A 17,522-nucleotide genomic window follows, 5' to 3' on the forward strand; every position below is an offset into this window, starting at 1 on the left:
ATTAAGAAACCATTAATGATGGCTTCCCAGGTAGCCCAAATGAACAGAAAAAAGAACGGGGGGGAAGGAAGACAACCCCTACTACAGTTTGAAAACTGCCATAACAAAGAACAGGCAGATGCAAAGGCAGAGGAAACCTTTACATATTAATAAGTGACCCAAATCAAGCTTCAATCCAGCACTGACAAACATATCTAGCAAACTTGTGAAGCCACTCTCAGTCCTTAAAATGAAGTGCAGACACACTTATTCATTCAGAATGGTGGGGCCCAGCAGGGATCAAGAGTGATGCAAATGTGTCAGCGTTCCAAATGGCTGGATGCACGCGGATCAGTCCCCGGGGAGACTCAGGAGTACCTTACTAGACCACTTGGTTGCTTCCCGATGTAGAGACTGAGCAGCAGCCAGAATGGGCTGGTTAACAGGCTGATTGGTTGGCATTAACAGCAGCTCAGGCTCGTAATCATCTTCAGTGTCAGAGGGGAGAGTGAATTCAACATCTGCATCATCCTCATCATCTATATCTACAGACTCAGCCGCTTCATTAATCACAGTCACATCAGGCTTTGCAGGTGGCAGCAAGGGTGGAGAAACGGGACAGTTAGTACGAGAAGCAGAACTTGGTAAAAGAGCATGAACTGAGCTGTTTTAGTGACCAAAACATCCTCTTGGTCTCTCAGGATCTGGACAAGACAACTCTAGGATCATGTCAGAGGGAGCAGGGGAAGGAATACACTATTAGCAGAAGGAAACAAACATTTCACCTGTGAACCAAAGTTATCAAAAATATTAAGAAGTTACAACTCAAAGATGCAGAAACATTTTTCATCAGAGCATACACAGCTTCTACAGAGACTGACTTGCAGAGCAACATTTTTCTGGCAAGACAACGGTGAAATGAATGGATTTTCTGTTCAAATGAAAGCCATTTTGACTGCATAGAAACAGGTACAGCAGCTGATGACCATGGTATTTGTGCAGGAAGAAAGCTTTGTATGGAAGCCCGTTCATATGTATGTGGTGGAAAGAGCAGCAGGTTCACAGAAATACCATTGACACTGCTTGCTGTAGAGGGGAAAAAAAGGTGCGGTAAAGGACACTGTAGAAGTGAGTATTGATGTACCACAGATAACATGAAAAAGAACAAAACCAGGTTATGAAAAGAGGTGATACTGAATGTTATGAATGCTGAGAACATTACAGTTCTTAAAAAAACACTGAAAAAGAATTAGTAGAATAAGAGGATTATGAAATATGATACTGTTTTGCCACAACATGTTGTATCCACTACCTTAAAAAAAAAAAAGAGGAGGATTCAAGCAAATGTATTGTGTTAGGGCAGAGCACAAGGAAGAGGTAACTGGTACAATAATACAGGCACTTATGATACAGCAGTATTTCAATACAAAAATATTCTGTAAGTTTACTAACTATTTCTTTGACTAAAGCCAAGCATAAAAGCCAAACTACCCTTACCAAAAACTATGCATTTTCAACTCTTTTGCTTAGATGGGGGCTTTTATAGAAAAACACCTACACCAACAAAAACACATAAGTTTTAGAAGGAAGTTGTAACTTTTATATAATGCCAAATCAACTCATCTTCATAAACAACATCTATTTAAGTCTTAATGTAATGAAAAGTTCCCAAATATCCCTCATTCCCTGATTTATCCAAATGAGGGGGGAAATCCAGGAAAGCTAAAGCAATAGCATGTTTGGTTTGTGCTCCATAAGAAAAATGGAGTACATAAAAGGCCAGAATCCACTCACTGAAGAAGAGATTTTGTAAAGGAGAAAAAACGAAATTATTTTAAGTCTTGGGAGAATGAAGAACGTTACCAAAATTTTTTAGAGATTTAGTATGTGCCATCCCTCCTATAAGCATAACACATGGTAAAGTACCAGTAGATCAACACAACTGAGCAAAAAAGCAGAAGAGAGCTGACACACAGTCTACCATGATTTATTATGAGCAAGACATTGCATTTGTCTTTCCATCTCTAACCCATATTCCTCAGTAGCACTGTCCATCAATCCCTCTTCCACCCAATAGGTGACTTCAGAGACTACAAATGTGGTTTTAAAAAACTTCTTCCTCCAAAACATACTGGCAGAATAACTGTACTCTATTGCTAAAACAGACTGCTAAAAATAATTAGAAGGACAAATGCTAGGCTAACTTACTGGTTTGCTGGTCTCAAACTCAAGAAACAGCAAAGAAAATAGCGTTTGATAATCTAAATGCAGTAAGCTTAAAGCTCTTTCATGATCAGCAAGGAGGTTTAAGTTCTGCAGCTTGACTTGATAAATATTTTAACAGTTGCACTATTTAATTTAGAATGTAATTTAGTACCTATATAGTAAAAGCATTTTATTACCTACTGTGTATTGTTAAGTTGCTCATTAGGGATTCAAACATCAAAACACTTGTAGGAAGCTGAAATTAAGGTTTTTGGTTCAAAACTACCTTCTGAGATGACTGCTACATGCCAGTACTATCTCTTTCTCAATGTAAAACTGTATAAGTATGGGGGGGAAAATAGAGCTTTTTCATTTTAGGGAAGAGACACTCAAACAGATTTGCAAGACGACTTTAGGATGTTATCTGTTATAAGACTGACAAGTTCACACTTCATCATAGCACTGAAATGGTACAGAAATGAAGGCTTTTGGCCATAATAGCAAGTGTAACTCAGTACAAAATGAATGAAATCAGGCGATCTATATATGGTCACTCTTCCAATCATAAATGCACTGGATTAACTGCAAAGTAACTTGCAGCTCCTTCCATAATTAAGACAAACCAGCTCATAATTCCTGCAGCTGGTGTCTGCAACATCCATACAGACTTTCCAAAGTCAAATAAAGCAATCAGTTTGTCAGCCTGGAAAAGGTATAAGTATTAGTGGTTCTCTAGGCAATAGTAGCATCAAGGCTCACAAACAGCTTAGCATACAAGTCACACTTGTGTTCACAGATGTATGTTAATAAAGCATTCTAGCAATTCAGAGTATTCAAATGGTTGATTCTAGTTCAGTCCAAACTTGAAAGGGTTCCTAATTCCTCCTATGGCAGTGTTTTTACTATTTGGTCTATAAAAAATTATTCTCTGTCCTTGAGGCAACTGACTTTGGACCAAATACACTGATCCTAAAAATATTTTTTTTCCTTTTAGCACAAGACATTAAAAACAACTTCTTACCTTGCTAGACCATTTCCGGGCTTCATCATGCAACTGCCTAGCAGCCATCATCATTGGCTGATTAATAGCTTCTCCCGCTTTCTGCTCTGGGAACTCTTCATCCTTTTCTTCAGGTGGTGGAGGTCTGGGTGGGGGAACCTCACCTTCTGGAAGTGGTGGTTTTGGAGGAGCAAGTTCATCAGTCAGCTAAAAAAAGGAAAAAACCTTCTTCAGTGCAATGAAGTAGTACACAGATTGGGTGAAGGATGGTGTCATGGCAAGACATAACTGCATAAGCTTGTGCCTTTTTCCAGTTTTTCAAGTGCTCCATGTTAGAAGAAATAGCACATTTTAATCTCTTATTTTGAAAGCTGCACTGGTATATTTTAGACTTAAAAGTGCTTGTATGCATGGCTGGCTAGACAGTGCATTTTCTTTCTAAGGAATAAAAATATACTCAAGTAATTTTAGTGTGCAATCCACACATTGTCTGTGACAACTGTGTATTATATTACAAACTATGCTGCACTTACATGAAGCTGCTCAAGGTCAGGAGGAGGAGGGGGAAAGTCTGGTTCCTGAGGCTGGAAGGCCTCTCTAACTTTGGCCACAGCTCCCAGAATTCTGTATCCAGAATCCAAGAAACTCTTCTGCAAACCTGAACAAAAATTCCATTACCAGTTTAACAGCATTCTGTAATATTTAGAACTGCAACACTACGCCAAAAACCACTTCGGTAACATACTGTGCCAAGTACACATATGTATGTGCTAAAAAAAAGTTCAAAAACAATTAAAATGTTTACATTGGATTTACTGTCATATGCAACATGCATAAAATAAAGCCTGGGCTGAATAACAGTCACTACAAATAGTCAAAGTAGAGCCCAGAACAACTTTCAGAATAAAAGAAATTAGGTTATATTTTCTCATATAAAGTGGTACTACTGATAACTAGTGACAAATACATCTTCTACAGATTATGAAATCATGAAATAAACTAGAATGCTGAATCCTTTTCCCTTGAATATCCCAAAGGTCTTTGATTGTATTTTAAAAGAGCAGGGTTCAGGATTTAGTGGTGTGACCTTGATTTACCATTCTGGCATTTAAATGTACACAAAACTTGCATAAAAGGAGGCTACACAGCTGTACAAGACCAAATAAGCACTACTTCACATCATCTTCAGCCAGTCAAAATTATATTTGAAATCAGCTGACTGAATCCTTACCAGGATCGGAAATGTTTCCTGCCACAGCTTTAGCATCCATTACCATTGGTGATATGGTTTTGCTCAGCTCATCAGAGGCTGCTTTAACAGCCTCACGGAATTTAGGGTCTTCTGAATTTTCAACCTCCCGTTTTGCTACTAGTAGGATGCGGTTTGCTCGTCTAGCAATGCTGGTGGCACCAGCTACCAGCATCTGAGGTTGCATATTAGCCATCGCAACTTTACATTTATCAAGATCTTTCTTAATAGCCTCTTCTGATGCATCCAACAGAGATTTTGTATCAATGGCTTCATCCACCAGCCCTACAATAAAAGTTAAACACATTAGTATTCTAGTTTCATCTGTGAAAAGGGATGTTTGGTATTCTAGAGATTGTTCAGAAAAGTATTTCCAAACTGGGGAGCACAGAAATCAGACCAAATGTATTACTGCAGTTTTACTTCTGATTATGTGGTACCTCTATCACAGTAACCATGGTCAGGCTTCCTCCCATTAATGGCATCCCAAGCTCTTATTCAGCTACCATGGAATGTTGCCTGAATCAAGAACTGGCTAACACAGTATAAACAGTAGAGCTTCCTTCCTCTCACCAGATTTCTTCAAGCATATTCAGTACTCTTTGTACCTCCCCCATTCATTCAAAAGGAAATACCCCTCTGGCTGTGCTTTTACTTAAAGATAATATATAGTGACGAGGCAGTTAGATTTCAAGTACCCACAGTTTAACTATGGGGATGGAGAAGGAGGTAGTATACAGTCAGGAGATCGGCAGACCAGTGCAAAGTATCTGCAGCTTGGAAGGACTGAAACACTTAAGTGTCTCAGCAAGATTCATCAGATCAGTAGCTTCTGTTTTAATCACTGCTTTCATCAAGCTATTATATCATTTTAAACATGTTTTCTTGCCCCCACTTATTTATGTGCCCTCATTTAATATGCCAAGATCATGTGAAAAAACACCTGAAGTTGCTACAGCAATACATTGCTAGAATAGCAATCACAATAAAAACTACTGGTGTTCTGGTTTTCCTACAGAAGAACTAAAGCCAAATTTGCTCCCCTGCAGCTCAAAATTAAAACCTATGAAGCAAAGTATTTTGCTTATGCTATAACATATACCTATTTCAAGCATCAGAAAGCACATTCCCACTTCGCAATTTATTTTTAATGAGTCACTACTCTTACATATTTCATCAATCCAAACAAAAAGGGGAAAATTTCTATACCAGCTGGTTAGCCACAAGTATAGTCTTTAACAAGAATTCCTACTTTACCTGTCATTTTTTCTACATTATCAATCCATTGGTTTTTCATTGTCTCAAAATGTTCATAAGCAGCTTGATTTCCAGGATTTCTCAGGAGGATACGAGCAGCTGATACTACCTGCCAATGGAAAATATTTTAAATTATGGAAGTATCAGTATATAGAAACATCATACATATTCCTGGAAACACATTTGTTTTTCAGGGCAGGATGTGTAGCTGCTCATCTGGAATTCTACCTCATGAATTCTAGTTCAACATCGAGCTACTTGAAGCTTTACAATGCTTCTGGAATTTGTTAACACATACTTTTTTCTGCAACTTCAGTTACATGCTTATATATCAAAAAGTGTTTATCATTTACAAACACTTCTTGAAAGCACTATAGTACATTCATTAAAGAGCATTTTTTCCACTTACATATTTCACTAAGCCTCAAAGTAATTTTGTTTCAAGGATAAGTCACTAACGCTTTTGTCCAGAAGCTGAAGAGTAAGACAGGTCATTTAATCAGTTCATTCTACTTGGTATCATATACACAAATATTTGCCATTCCCCTTTTAAGTGTCAGCACTACATTCCTTGCTGGTATTAACATCTTTCTCTGATAGCAGAGGCATAAAGAAAATTCCACAGCAGTAATCCCCAGCCCTTTCACAGCCCCCAGAGACTCAGGGAGCAAACCTGTGGGGTAAGTTCCCTTGCTGACTTCACTGTTGCTTGGATGCCCTCCACGGTAGTTTTATTCGCAGTTCCAACTGCAGCTGCTTTTTCTGCTGTAGCTCCCAGTCTAGCAGCATGGTTTTCAAAGTTTGCTGCTCTTTCCTCAAACACCTAGTTGTCAGAAGAGAAAAAAACATTATAAAAGCCTAACTTCCCTAAATAATACATAATTTCTTCAAAGCATCAAAAAACAGATACGCCTTCATAACATTCACACTTAATGCATCTCTTGAGAGGATGCAACAGGACACAAAAGCTTTGAAACTATTTCATTTTTTTTAATCTTTACATTACTGGACTTTCTTCTTTACTAACTCATGTGGGCAACAAAGGATACTACCACAGTTGATCACTGAGGTATTAAGTACAGTAATTCCTGATGACTATTGCTGTAACAAATACTGTTCTAAGACTATTTTAGCTCCTAGACATTAATTTTCAAACCCATAATCCACAAGTAACTATATTTGGAAGATAAATACGGAGTTTTACACTTAGTTATCCAAGGTACAGAATACTTTGACAATGAAAAATCTATCCTGTCATAAAGCTGAATTCCCCAAGGCCTTGGGAATCATTTTAATCATGTTCAGATCAACCAGACAAACAGAGCTGCCAGCCACGGAGCTTTAGATACTTCATATGCAGCCAGTAGCTTTGAAGTACAGTAAACACACAGCAAGAGAACAGGTTAAATCTGTTGATCAATCTTGGCAGGAATTTAGACTATTTTAATCAGGTTATATAATGCTGAGATACACAATCCACTAACTGATGTATCAGTGATCTTCGCACAATAATTTTCAGCATGCTGAAGGCAACATGGTACAAACATCACAGGGAGAAATTTTTGTCATTTACCAAAGTCAGGACAATACAGTTACCAGGCATTTACAGCACAATTTGCAATCTCCAAGAGTCCAGAGAAATTTGCACAACAGTCATCATGCTGTCAGAATTAATAAGTATGTATCACAAACTTGAGAAAAAAAGTACTGATTCATTTTTCAAAACGCCAATTCAGGTAAAATTAAAAATAACTGAAGCACCACATAGGTAAAAGACCACCTGGGTATACTTGCCTCTTCTCTATTGGGAGCATCGGAAGGAGCAGTGGCTGCTACTGCTAGCAATTTAATAGGAGTTGTGGTGTCACTGAAAATATCAGAAACCTCTTGGGTCATTGCCTCTTGCATCCGTGTTTTAAGATCCTTAAAAAAAGAAAAATTATTAGCACACAATACAAGAATATTAAGTTTGTAGGGATGCAAATCCATAAAACCTCCTCTTAAAAAAAAAAGCCCATTACAATGGCAGATATTAAGATATAATTATCTTCAAAGCATGATAAATTAATCACTTTTTACATAATTTGTAATGTCAGAAGCTTACCTACCATTCCTTGAAGGAACATCAGAAGTTAGGAATAGTACAATTTGAGACCTTGCCCCTCAAATTTGCAATGCTAGCATACTATTTTAAAATGAGACTTTGTTTTTACTTCTAAACTGTTCATTTGGAATTAATCCCTATGGCATGGTATCAAGAACTTTGTAGAAAGTTTGCTCTAAGCTTCTCAGCTAAACAAACAGGGTTTATTCTGCTGCACTTTTTGGTATTATTGATAACTCCCACACACAAGCACTTCATCAGAGAAGTGCAAATACTTCAGCATACCTTGCATCTCACTGCACAATAGCAGATTTTTACCTTCAGTGAGTCCTGGAGCTGAGCAGCAATTGCCCTGGCCTGAGGAGACTCTCCCTCCCCTCTCGCTGCAAGGTCAGCCAGCTGAGCAGCCAGCTGGTCCACACGGTCACATTTGGCAAGCAGGTCTTGACGATAAGGTCCCATCATGACATTGGCTAAACGACGGCCTTCTGCAACCAGACCCCGAATTGCTGCCTGGCCTATAGGGGAAGAAGTCACATTGCATTACCATACAGTGAAAGAAAAAAATTGAAAGCATAAAAACAGATGACCTATGAAGTGACATTTCAGAATTCTTGGGTTTTCAAGAACACCATTCTGGGCAGTGGAAAGGATCTTCTGCAGTTTATCATTAAGCAATTGCAGTTCAAACCCATAGAGTAATTCAACTCAGTTGCTTATTACAGCAACTCTAGCTAGAGATGCATCCTTTTTAACTAGGTGGCCTGACAGAAGTTAACCATTACAAGCTGTCAGATATTCCTACAGAAATCATGTGTTGATTCCAGTAGAAAGCACCTGCAAATTCCAAGTACTGCAATTCATCTTCACATTATTAGAAGTCATTAGAAGATGAGAAGGAAGCAGGGGAGAAAAGTCAAGTAGAAAACAAAACCAAAAAAGCAGAACACCCTCTCCCCAGCATTCCAGAAATCATGGGTAAGAAGTATCAAGTGTCCAGGATGGGGAAAGGGAAGAAATCCTTACACAGCCTCCACAGTGTGGTGAAATTTTTTCTGTAAAAAAAAAATGTATTTTTAGTGTGGACGATTTATTTATTTACAGAAACTTCTTGTTCTTTCACAAGAATATGCTCCTCAATACAACAGTATTCTTCTTTTAAAATAAGTAATTTTATTTTAAGTCCCTTGAAGACCTACTGAAGAAGTTTTAAGCCAGTGCTAACACACAAGTGATCCAAGTTCATGATCAAGCTCAAAACTACTTAAAGAAGTTGTTGTAGGACCTGACTATCCAAGAATCACTCAGCACTGCCATCATCATTTTTGAAAGCTTATTAGTGTAATTAAGCTTGATCCTGCTGGACTGTGCCAAGGTATTTTTTACTTGTTTTGCATAAGTTAACTGCAGCCGAGCAAGAACACTTTGCACTCCAGTTTAGTATTTCAATACATCTTGCCTAGTTTGTATCTGCAAATTACAACTACTTTAGCCATGGCTAAAATAATTCAAAATATGATTGCATGTAAATATTTGTAGAAGCTAACACCACTGAAGTGGCTCACATGTTTATAAAATAAAATACATGTTCTTCCTTGTTACTTCAAAATCCAGTTTGTGCTGGAGCACTATCCTAGGACAACTGCAAACACGATGAGTTATTTGTGACACGGTTGTTACTATTGCAGAGTAGTAACACATTATCATAGCACTGAAAATACCATGCCAAGTTTTACCAGAAGCACTGTCCAGACTGAAAAGAGGCCGTATCTGATTTATGTTCTTAATATACCTTTCCCATAGGCAATCTGTCAAGGGCTAGTGCAAGTGAAAGACATTTAAATGAAAAAATTGAACAACAACATCATGTTACAACTAGATTTTTTCTTCATTAAACTGGAAACATCAGTGTTATGGGACATGGAACATCTTCCATCTCCACATAATTTTCTATTGTCTGTATTACTACAGCAATTGATTAAATCCTGTACTATATATGCAGTGCTGAGAAACTTCAGTTCCTTCAGCAAGCTTTCAGTATGTATGCGAGTCTCAGGATTAACTAGGCACTGACAGACTTCAAGTAGGATTTTAGTTCCCTTTGTTTCTTTTGGATTACAAATTTTTAAAATTAGGTTTAGGTTTTGTGCTTCTTTGAGTCAACCACCTCTCAGGTTACTATGTTCAAGAGAAACATCAAAATTAGGACAGTTTTCAGCCACTGCAAAAACATCTCATTCAACATGCAGTTTGCTCATCAAAAAATGTCAAAAACACACAACTCCACTACTCTGCTTAAAATATTGCATATACATTTGCACTTCACAAGTGTCAAAGCTATTAACATCACTAAATCTTTAATTCAAGGATCTGTCATTGATTATTCACACAATAGGAGTTATCTTGACAGACATGGAAAGTGTGAAAAAGAGGTATTAGAGGTCTGCTGTTATACTACTTATAAGGCACATTTCCACTTGTCATTATCAGTTGCACTGCTCAGACTTAACTGTTATGGAAAATTCTACTGAATCCAGTTTTCAAGCCTCATCCACCCTACTTGCAACAGCATCAGAAAAACCTAAACAAGAAATTTCAGAAACGGTTTACAATAAGCTCTGAGTAGAGCAGCTCCTGAACCATAATGGTATGCCCACTGACAGCATGCTTGGATTCTCTGATCAGCTTTCTCTTCGATTAAGTAGCCTTCCCCTCTGATAACCCAGAAACCATACAAGATGTTTTATTTTTAGGTCAAGTTTATTAACGTTTTTCTCTTCTCTGACAGACTTAATTACTAAATTTGCTGAAGTAGGTAGAAATTCAAATTTGAGATACTATATTTGCATGATAATAAGAGCAAGGAGCAGTCTAAAGTGTGTTCTACAGCACACATTCTCCTATTCTTCACCAAAGTTGCTCTTTCCAGAAGACAAAGAATCATGGGCCAGCTCAACTCTGTAATATCGCAGCCAGGACTTGGCTGTAAACCTCCAGTCACAAACTCCACATCAGTGAAGCAATTCTGTGCATTCTCAGCATCCCAGGAGCAGTAGTTTCAGTCATAACAATTATACATGTTAAACCATAAAACTGTGGGGGGAAGAGCACACAGAAACACTTACCTACTCCCCGATCAGCAACTGTAGGATTGTCTATCCACCTCTGTGCTTGCTCGATCTTGCCCTCCAAATGGACGGCTGCTTTAACTGGCCTCGTATTTGCTACAGCCCTGTTTGTTTTAGACTGTAAATTCTGAAGCGCTGTAGCTATTTGCTTAGCCAATGTACGGGCCTCAGGAGAGTCACCTTTCCCACTAAGGATTGAAAAAAGTATAGTCATATGAAGATCATTTACAGCTAGTCCCAAATTCATCAGAAAGGCACTTCATTTTAAATACGGTTAAATTGGACACTTGAGCCTCAGAGCAAATAATGCAGATTTGTCACCCATAAATCCGCACCTCATACTTCTCTACCGTGGCACCTGGATATCACATTTGTTCAACACAGCACTGAGGCGGGGGAAGGTACGGCACTGTCATTGATAATATTGGTGTACGACTTTGATTTCCCAGACTCATGGCTGTCTTACGAGCAACTGCAATAATGCCACATAGATTACAAGCAGAAGAGTAAGCAGCAGATCCAAGGCTATATATAAACTTGAAAAGAGGTAGCACATTAAGACCTGCAGCAGTTGCTTCTCAAGAAAAAAAATGATTAAAGTGTCTAACTAATGAAGAAAAATATTTGTCTCCATTTTGCAACTGGCCACAGATGAAGATCACTATACAATAACTTTATCTCCTCTTCCATTCTCAAGTATCCTTTTCGCAAAACTGATATAGACATATCATTTGCAGCTGAACACTGAACCCAAATTAACATGGTTTTCTGAAAGGCTTATCTTTTATATAGTTTGCAGTTACAGATTAGAACACTGACACTGATCAAAATGCCAGATATACCACCCTGCCATTTAGTTAACTGCTTCGTAAAAAACAATGACATTTACCTGTATGAACAAACTTAAATTTCACATTATGTCATTCCTTTGAAGCGCTTTGACAGTACAAAGGAGCTCACTTTCAGCTTCGGTTTGCCTGTCAAATATTCCATAGGCAGTAGAAAGAAAATATTTTCTAGATAATACAACTCTAGTTACTCTTTTTCTTTGGAGAAAGGTAATGCAAGTTGGGCTGTGGGACAGAAATCATTAGGCTGAAGCATTAAAAGAGATACCATATTTTATAAATTAGATTATTTTTTTTTTTAATGGTGTTAAAAAGTTAGCTTCTCATCTCCCCCGAGGAATGGAACAATTCTTCGCATTTAGTTTTTACCAAATGCAGGATGGAAACTCAGAAGTATAAGATGTCCATTGCCAGTTCTTGGAGGAAAGTATATTCCCCAAATAATCTGCAATATTCTGATTTCGCTCAGCATTTTGAACTGCAAAGAGAAGTCATTCAAATCAATAGTGATAGAAATAATACATACTGTCGCCGCAGATCTGATAGCTTAGCTGTCAAAGCAGAGATTTCCCCCAAAGAACGAAGGATATCATCTCTTTCTTTAGGCTCCTCACATAATTCAGCAACTTTCCTTGCTTCAGCCATAATTCCCCGAATATGTTCTTCTCCTTCACTGCCCCCATTAGGATCTGCAAGCCAATTCTTAACAGAAAGAAGTTACGGATGAGTGAAGATCAACAGTATTATTTCTACAGAGGCTTTTAAACAAAAATAGAAATCAACACAGCTTTCAAAACTTTATTTAACAGAAAACATTTATTAGATATCAGGAAAACTACTACTGTCTAGCACATTTTCTGTTTTGAAAAAGATGTCAAACTAGACGAAGTCTGCCCCAATATCTTACATTCTCTCCGCCCCCAATATTTGCCAGCAGTATTTTCAGAAGTAAAATTTAAGTAGCAGCTTTAAAGATTCATGATCTGGCTTTCTGAAGAAAACTGGAAACAGATACGCTCTTGTGCACCATGTGGCATTCTTTACAGAGCTCTTACTAACAAGTTTCTTTAAAATTTCATTGGCTATGTAGATAATACTCATGTCTATATATATAAAATTATATACATATACACACATTTAAGTAAGGTATATATAGAAGGTTCATTATTTGATGACTACCATCATCACCAGGTAATAGGTTGACCACTGAGGCAGATTTTAATGGTTACAAAAATATAAGATTGACCAAAAGGAAAAAGCAGTTCAATAACATTGTTTTGGTTTTGCCATGAACATGAAAGTTTTAAATCCTGAACTCCACTCCTAAAGCAGAACCCAAGGAAAGGGCCCTGGTTTTACCCACAGGTAAATCTGTGCAGTCTGAAGCTCCTCTACTCCTTTCTTCAGTAAGACCAGTTTACGTCCACATTTAAGGTGCTTCCTCATTTTAATTTCACAGTCTTGACATTTTTAGCAATGCTAGCAAAACTAAAAAAAAGGTCCTATGCTGTAGCAAAATTCACAGCACCCTGTAAATTACTGAATTTCAGATTTTTCTGTATAAAAGCAAGTAGCTGCTACATGTTCTTCCTAACCAGTAACTGTGTTGTGTTTGGAAACAACTGTGACAGTTTAGTATACCAGCTCTAACAGCAGTAATGAAATCATGTTCTGAAATATTTATGAAAACATCAGTGGTACCTGAGCAGCATCAATCTTCTTAGCAATTGCCTGCTTAGAGTTTGTCATGGCCTCCAATTTGCGGGCTGCATTCTCCACTTTCGCAGTGAGCAAATCCAAACCCTGTGACACCTGCTGCGCCTTCTGCATGGCCATGGGGGTAGCACCCTGTCCTCTGCCCAAAAAGAGAAGAGTATCACAGAGTCAGCTCAAGATTGAACAAAGCTCTTTCCTAATTAAGAGCCAACAAAATCCAATTATGAGCATTCTCTTGCAATTATTGCAAGACATACAGTAATTATTCAGTAAACTGATAAAGGGCTCTGGTTAAATAAAACTCTATGCAAGAAATGTACATAAAGTTCAGTAGAATTTATCAGCGACTGAAACGACTTCAACAGCTACTGCTTGTGGTCTAACATCCAAATGAACACCTGAAAACTAGAGTAACCATGTACCTTACAGTCAGAGGTATATATCCTATTTGGAGAACAGACAACACTGGAGTTGAAAACTTCATTTCTGCCTAATTTGGAGGAAGGTTATGTGTTTGACATTAAAGACATTCCAAATTATCTACTGGAGCAATTTTGCTCATCATGTTATATATTTAAGATTTTGTGTAATAAAACATTTTTCTTACCAGAACAGACTGAGGTAAAAAAGGCAAAATACAGCTATTGGCCTGCTCTCCTGCAGGTAAGGTAGTGACCACTGCAAGTTCAAAAAAACTGTTTTAATACTACTGGAAAACTGTCCATCGAAAGCAATAGATTTTTACCTAGCTCGGAGGTCAGACAGCTGATCAGTTATCTGGCCCAGCGTTTTGCATGTTCCCAGAATCTCTCTGCGTTCTTTGCCTGCACACAGTTCTCCTGCTTTTCCAGCTTCATCAAGGATCTGTCTTATTGCTTGCTCACCAGCATCTCCTAAAATGCAGAGTTTGTTAATAAAACATGTACAAGTAAACCGCTAGTCTCACCATGCCCCACCACATTCATTGCATTAGGTTCAGTCACAAAAATACATTTATCAAAAACTATAAGATGTACACCAAATGCGATAATTATAATGGGACAATATTTCTGACACGATACAGCATAGCCTTAAAGTGCACTACGTATTTAAAGTCACCTAATCATTCTGTTATCATAGTGTAATTTCTATAAATACTACTTTTATAGAATCTGTAATTCAGGCTAAGAAAGGAGAGAGCAACGTGGCAAGGTTCATGTAGCCTTCTGCCAGATGCAAATGTGCCTTGATTTAGGCTAAAGAAGATGCAAGAACAACACTGCTTTTACTTGCAACCCACCCTGATCCCACCCTCCAGCATTATGGATAATGGAAGTGCCAGTACCCACAAAGTACTGGTTCCTCCATGAAATTATAATAATGAAATTGGCTCAGAAGTCCTACCATAAGGAATATTCAGATGACAAACATTTTATGAGGTTAGTTCAAAGAAACACATCCAGTAAAATCTGATTTGCAGTAAGTTCTAAAATTATATTTGCATTTGACCTTAGCTACTGAATTTTAAATTTTTTTTTTTTCATTAATTGCCAGTGTCAATGACAGAAGGCTTCGAAAATAGCTTTGAGGTTTCCGGAATTGACTGTGGCAAAAGGAATAAGATCAGATATAGAAAAACCAGCAGCTTCACAGATAACAATTCACTTCCAACTTTTACAACTTTTATTTTGGCTTCGATTTCAGAAGAAATCTTTCAGATAAGATCTTTCAAAGTCCAAATGGAACAGGTCTCTATTTGGTTTTATTTGCTTTAAAGATGCATACAAAGGCAAAAACTTTATATAGGTAAAGGTGACTGTAGCTACAGTATTTATGGCAGATTTTCATATTAAAAATTGCACGTCAAGAATTACTGTTATACAAGTCTAAAGTTATACAGAAATAAAAATACAGAAGGGGGGATTTTAAGTATTAGCAACTACTGCAGTCAAATACTGATCAATGCAATTTATGGGTTTTTGTTTCTACTAGTGTTATTTTTTATAATATTACCTGGAGGTGCATTTGGATCTCTCAGCCAACCTTTTGCCTGGTTCATCTTTGAATCTATTAAGGCTAGAGCTCTTTTCATGGCTTCAGTGTCCTTTACAAAAGAGAAACCACCAAAATGATTCTCAGAAAAAAAATAAGCCAAAGCACAAGTAGTCAACACAGCCAAAGCAGACAAGTTCTATGAAGCACAGTCTACTTACAGAAACAGGCCCATATAAGCAGCTCCAAACCCATTTTCAAACTAGCGGGTCATAATACTTTCTTTCCGATTAAGACAGACATTTTCATTTCACTCAAAATGCAGAAAATATGCATGCAATTTTAGTGATTTTTCTATTTCTTTATTTACTAGTGTTTTAATTTCTCAAGTCAGAGCTCTAAGAAGCACACATCTTGGAGTTAGTTCCATTTTTTCCTTAACGTACATCAGGGCATGTAGAGAAGTTGAAACAATGAGATTAAACTTTTCAAAAATAAAAATGGCTCAATGAATTCTACTACGTACTTCTGTGTAAGAGGTTTCACTTCTGCATTTTTCACCTGCTCTGCTGCTTAAAGTCAAACTGCTATTTGCAGAAAAACAGACTGCCAGCTAATTCCTGGGATTCTCAGATATAGAGTTGAATGTCTTTGGAAACAAACACATGTATTCTCATGTGGTTGTTTTAAGCTCAGAAATTCTCTGCCAGGAACATCAGAGAAGTTGCTTATTTGACCATTATGCTGCTATTATCAACACCTCTTTGACTAGAGGAGATAAAACCACCTAGTTCTCATTTCTCTGCAGACTCTTAATTGTTCATGTGTCATCTCTCCACTAGAGGCCACAAGTTTTCTATCCTATGCAAATGGAGAGACAGTGAAAAGAGTTAATAAGTACCTAAGTAGAAAGTTGGGAAAAAGCCAAAATAGCTTTTTACCACACATGTCATGGAAATAATTTGAAATGCACCTAACATCTCATGATACAGATGACAAAAAGCCACCTGGCTTACACACTTAACGGAACTGGACTGTCCATGACCAACTCTTGTGAAGAGGAGCCTACTAGCATCAGCAATCAGTATCTAGAATAGCATGTGATATCCTGACAACACTAAAGAACTGCCACATTTTTCTGGAGTTGTTCATTCTGCGTGCTTAGTCTCAAAGATACATCACTGTAAACACTTTGGCACTTAAGCAAGTTTTATTCAGGCACGTTGGTCTGTCCGTTGTTCATAAGGTGCTATCATACAATTCAGCAAGCAGCTTTCCAAAAGGTCATGCAACACTCTCCTGGGCATTTTTAAGGGCTCTAGAATGACAGCCTGAGAGAGAACACCAAAAGCAGAATCATATTCACTTGGAATGTTGGTTCTCAAATCTAGAAACTGTGTCTAGGAGCTTAGGTCAGGATCTGTTGAAAAAACTTCAAAAGGGTAGGATATCCAGCTTTGAAATTCATCTTCTCTATAGCTTGAGAACTGTGCATTTAATATATTACAAGAAAATAATTACTTAAATATTCAAATGTAGATAAAAACATTACCAACTGTGAATGAAGGTACATGTTACAGTTTTCTGTTTTATATATGGGCTGAAGCTACTTTCATTTGGAATGCATGGTCTACTGCAGGCCTGGCTACTCAGAAATAACTTGAAACAAAAAGTTAACTGAATTTTTTAAAAGGCAACAGATGCTGTTTAGTGTGTTGATGAGATGATAAGTGTGGGATGGCTGAGGAAAGCAGAGTGTTGGGAAAACCATTTTTGCCCCTCCCTTTCTACTAACATCCCTCCCTTTTTACTAACACAGGCTTTTGCATTGACTCAGCTGCCTGCAGAGTTGCTGTTTCAGCCAAACTCTATAAAAGCCTCTGAGCCTAAAGTCTTACATGGGATGACACAAAGTTACAGGTATTTTAGCTTTTACAATCATGATTTTGTAATTGCTAGCACTACCTAAGCAATAACAGGATACATCTGTCCTATCATATGAAGGCTCTATGACTGCATTGCTCTACAGTGTAATGATCCTATTCTGTGTAGCTCTGTACTCATG

The 17,522-nt window shown here is 37.7% G+C and overlaps 1 protein-coding gene across 5 annotated transcripts in view; it reads right to left on the minus strand.

Annotated features, from left to right (window-relative positions):
* VCL (vinculin) overlaps positions 1-17,522 on the minus strand; it is a 54,537-nt gene that overhangs the window by 5,942 nt on the left and 31,073 nt on the right. For 2 of the 5 annotated variants that reach the window (XM_071811815.1, XM_065843930.2), the window contains exons 7-19: positions 15,479-15,572; positions 14,232-14,379; positions 13,472-13,625; positions 12,297-12,472; positions 10,920-11,110; positions 8,113-8,312; positions 7,485-7,613; positions 6,364-6,513; positions 5,691-5,799; positions 4,416-4,718; positions 3,718-3,842; positions 3,206-3,391; positions 358-564 (exon numbers count right to left, since the gene is read on the minus strand). In XM_071811815.1, coding sequence (XP_071667916.1) covers positions 358-564; positions 3,206-3,391; positions 3,718-3,842; positions 4,416-4,718; positions 5,691-5,799; positions 6,364-6,513; positions 7,485-7,613; positions 8,113-8,312; positions 10,920-11,110; positions 12,297-12,472; positions 13,472-13,625; positions 14,232-14,379; positions 15,479-15,572 — 2,172 coding nt within the window. The remainder of the gene's footprint in view (positions 1-357; positions 565-3,205; positions 3,392-3,717; positions 3,843-4,415; positions 4,719-5,690; positions 5,800-6,363; positions 6,514-7,484; positions 7,614-8,112; positions 8,313-10,919; positions 11,111-12,296; positions 12,473-13,471; positions 13,626-14,231; positions 14,380-15,478; positions 15,573-17,522) is intronic. The other 3 variants (XM_065843931.2, XM_065843928.2, XM_065843927.2) reach the window with 3 other exon arrangements.

This window comes from Patagioenas fasciata, chromosome 8 (genome assembly GCF_037038585.1).
Source record: "Patagioenas fasciata isolate bPatFas1 chromosome 8, bPatFas1.hap1, whole genome shotgun sequence".
Classification (NCBI taxonomy): domain Eukaryota; kingdom Metazoa; phylum Chordata; class Aves; order Columbiformes; family Columbidae; genus Patagioenas; species Patagioenas fasciata.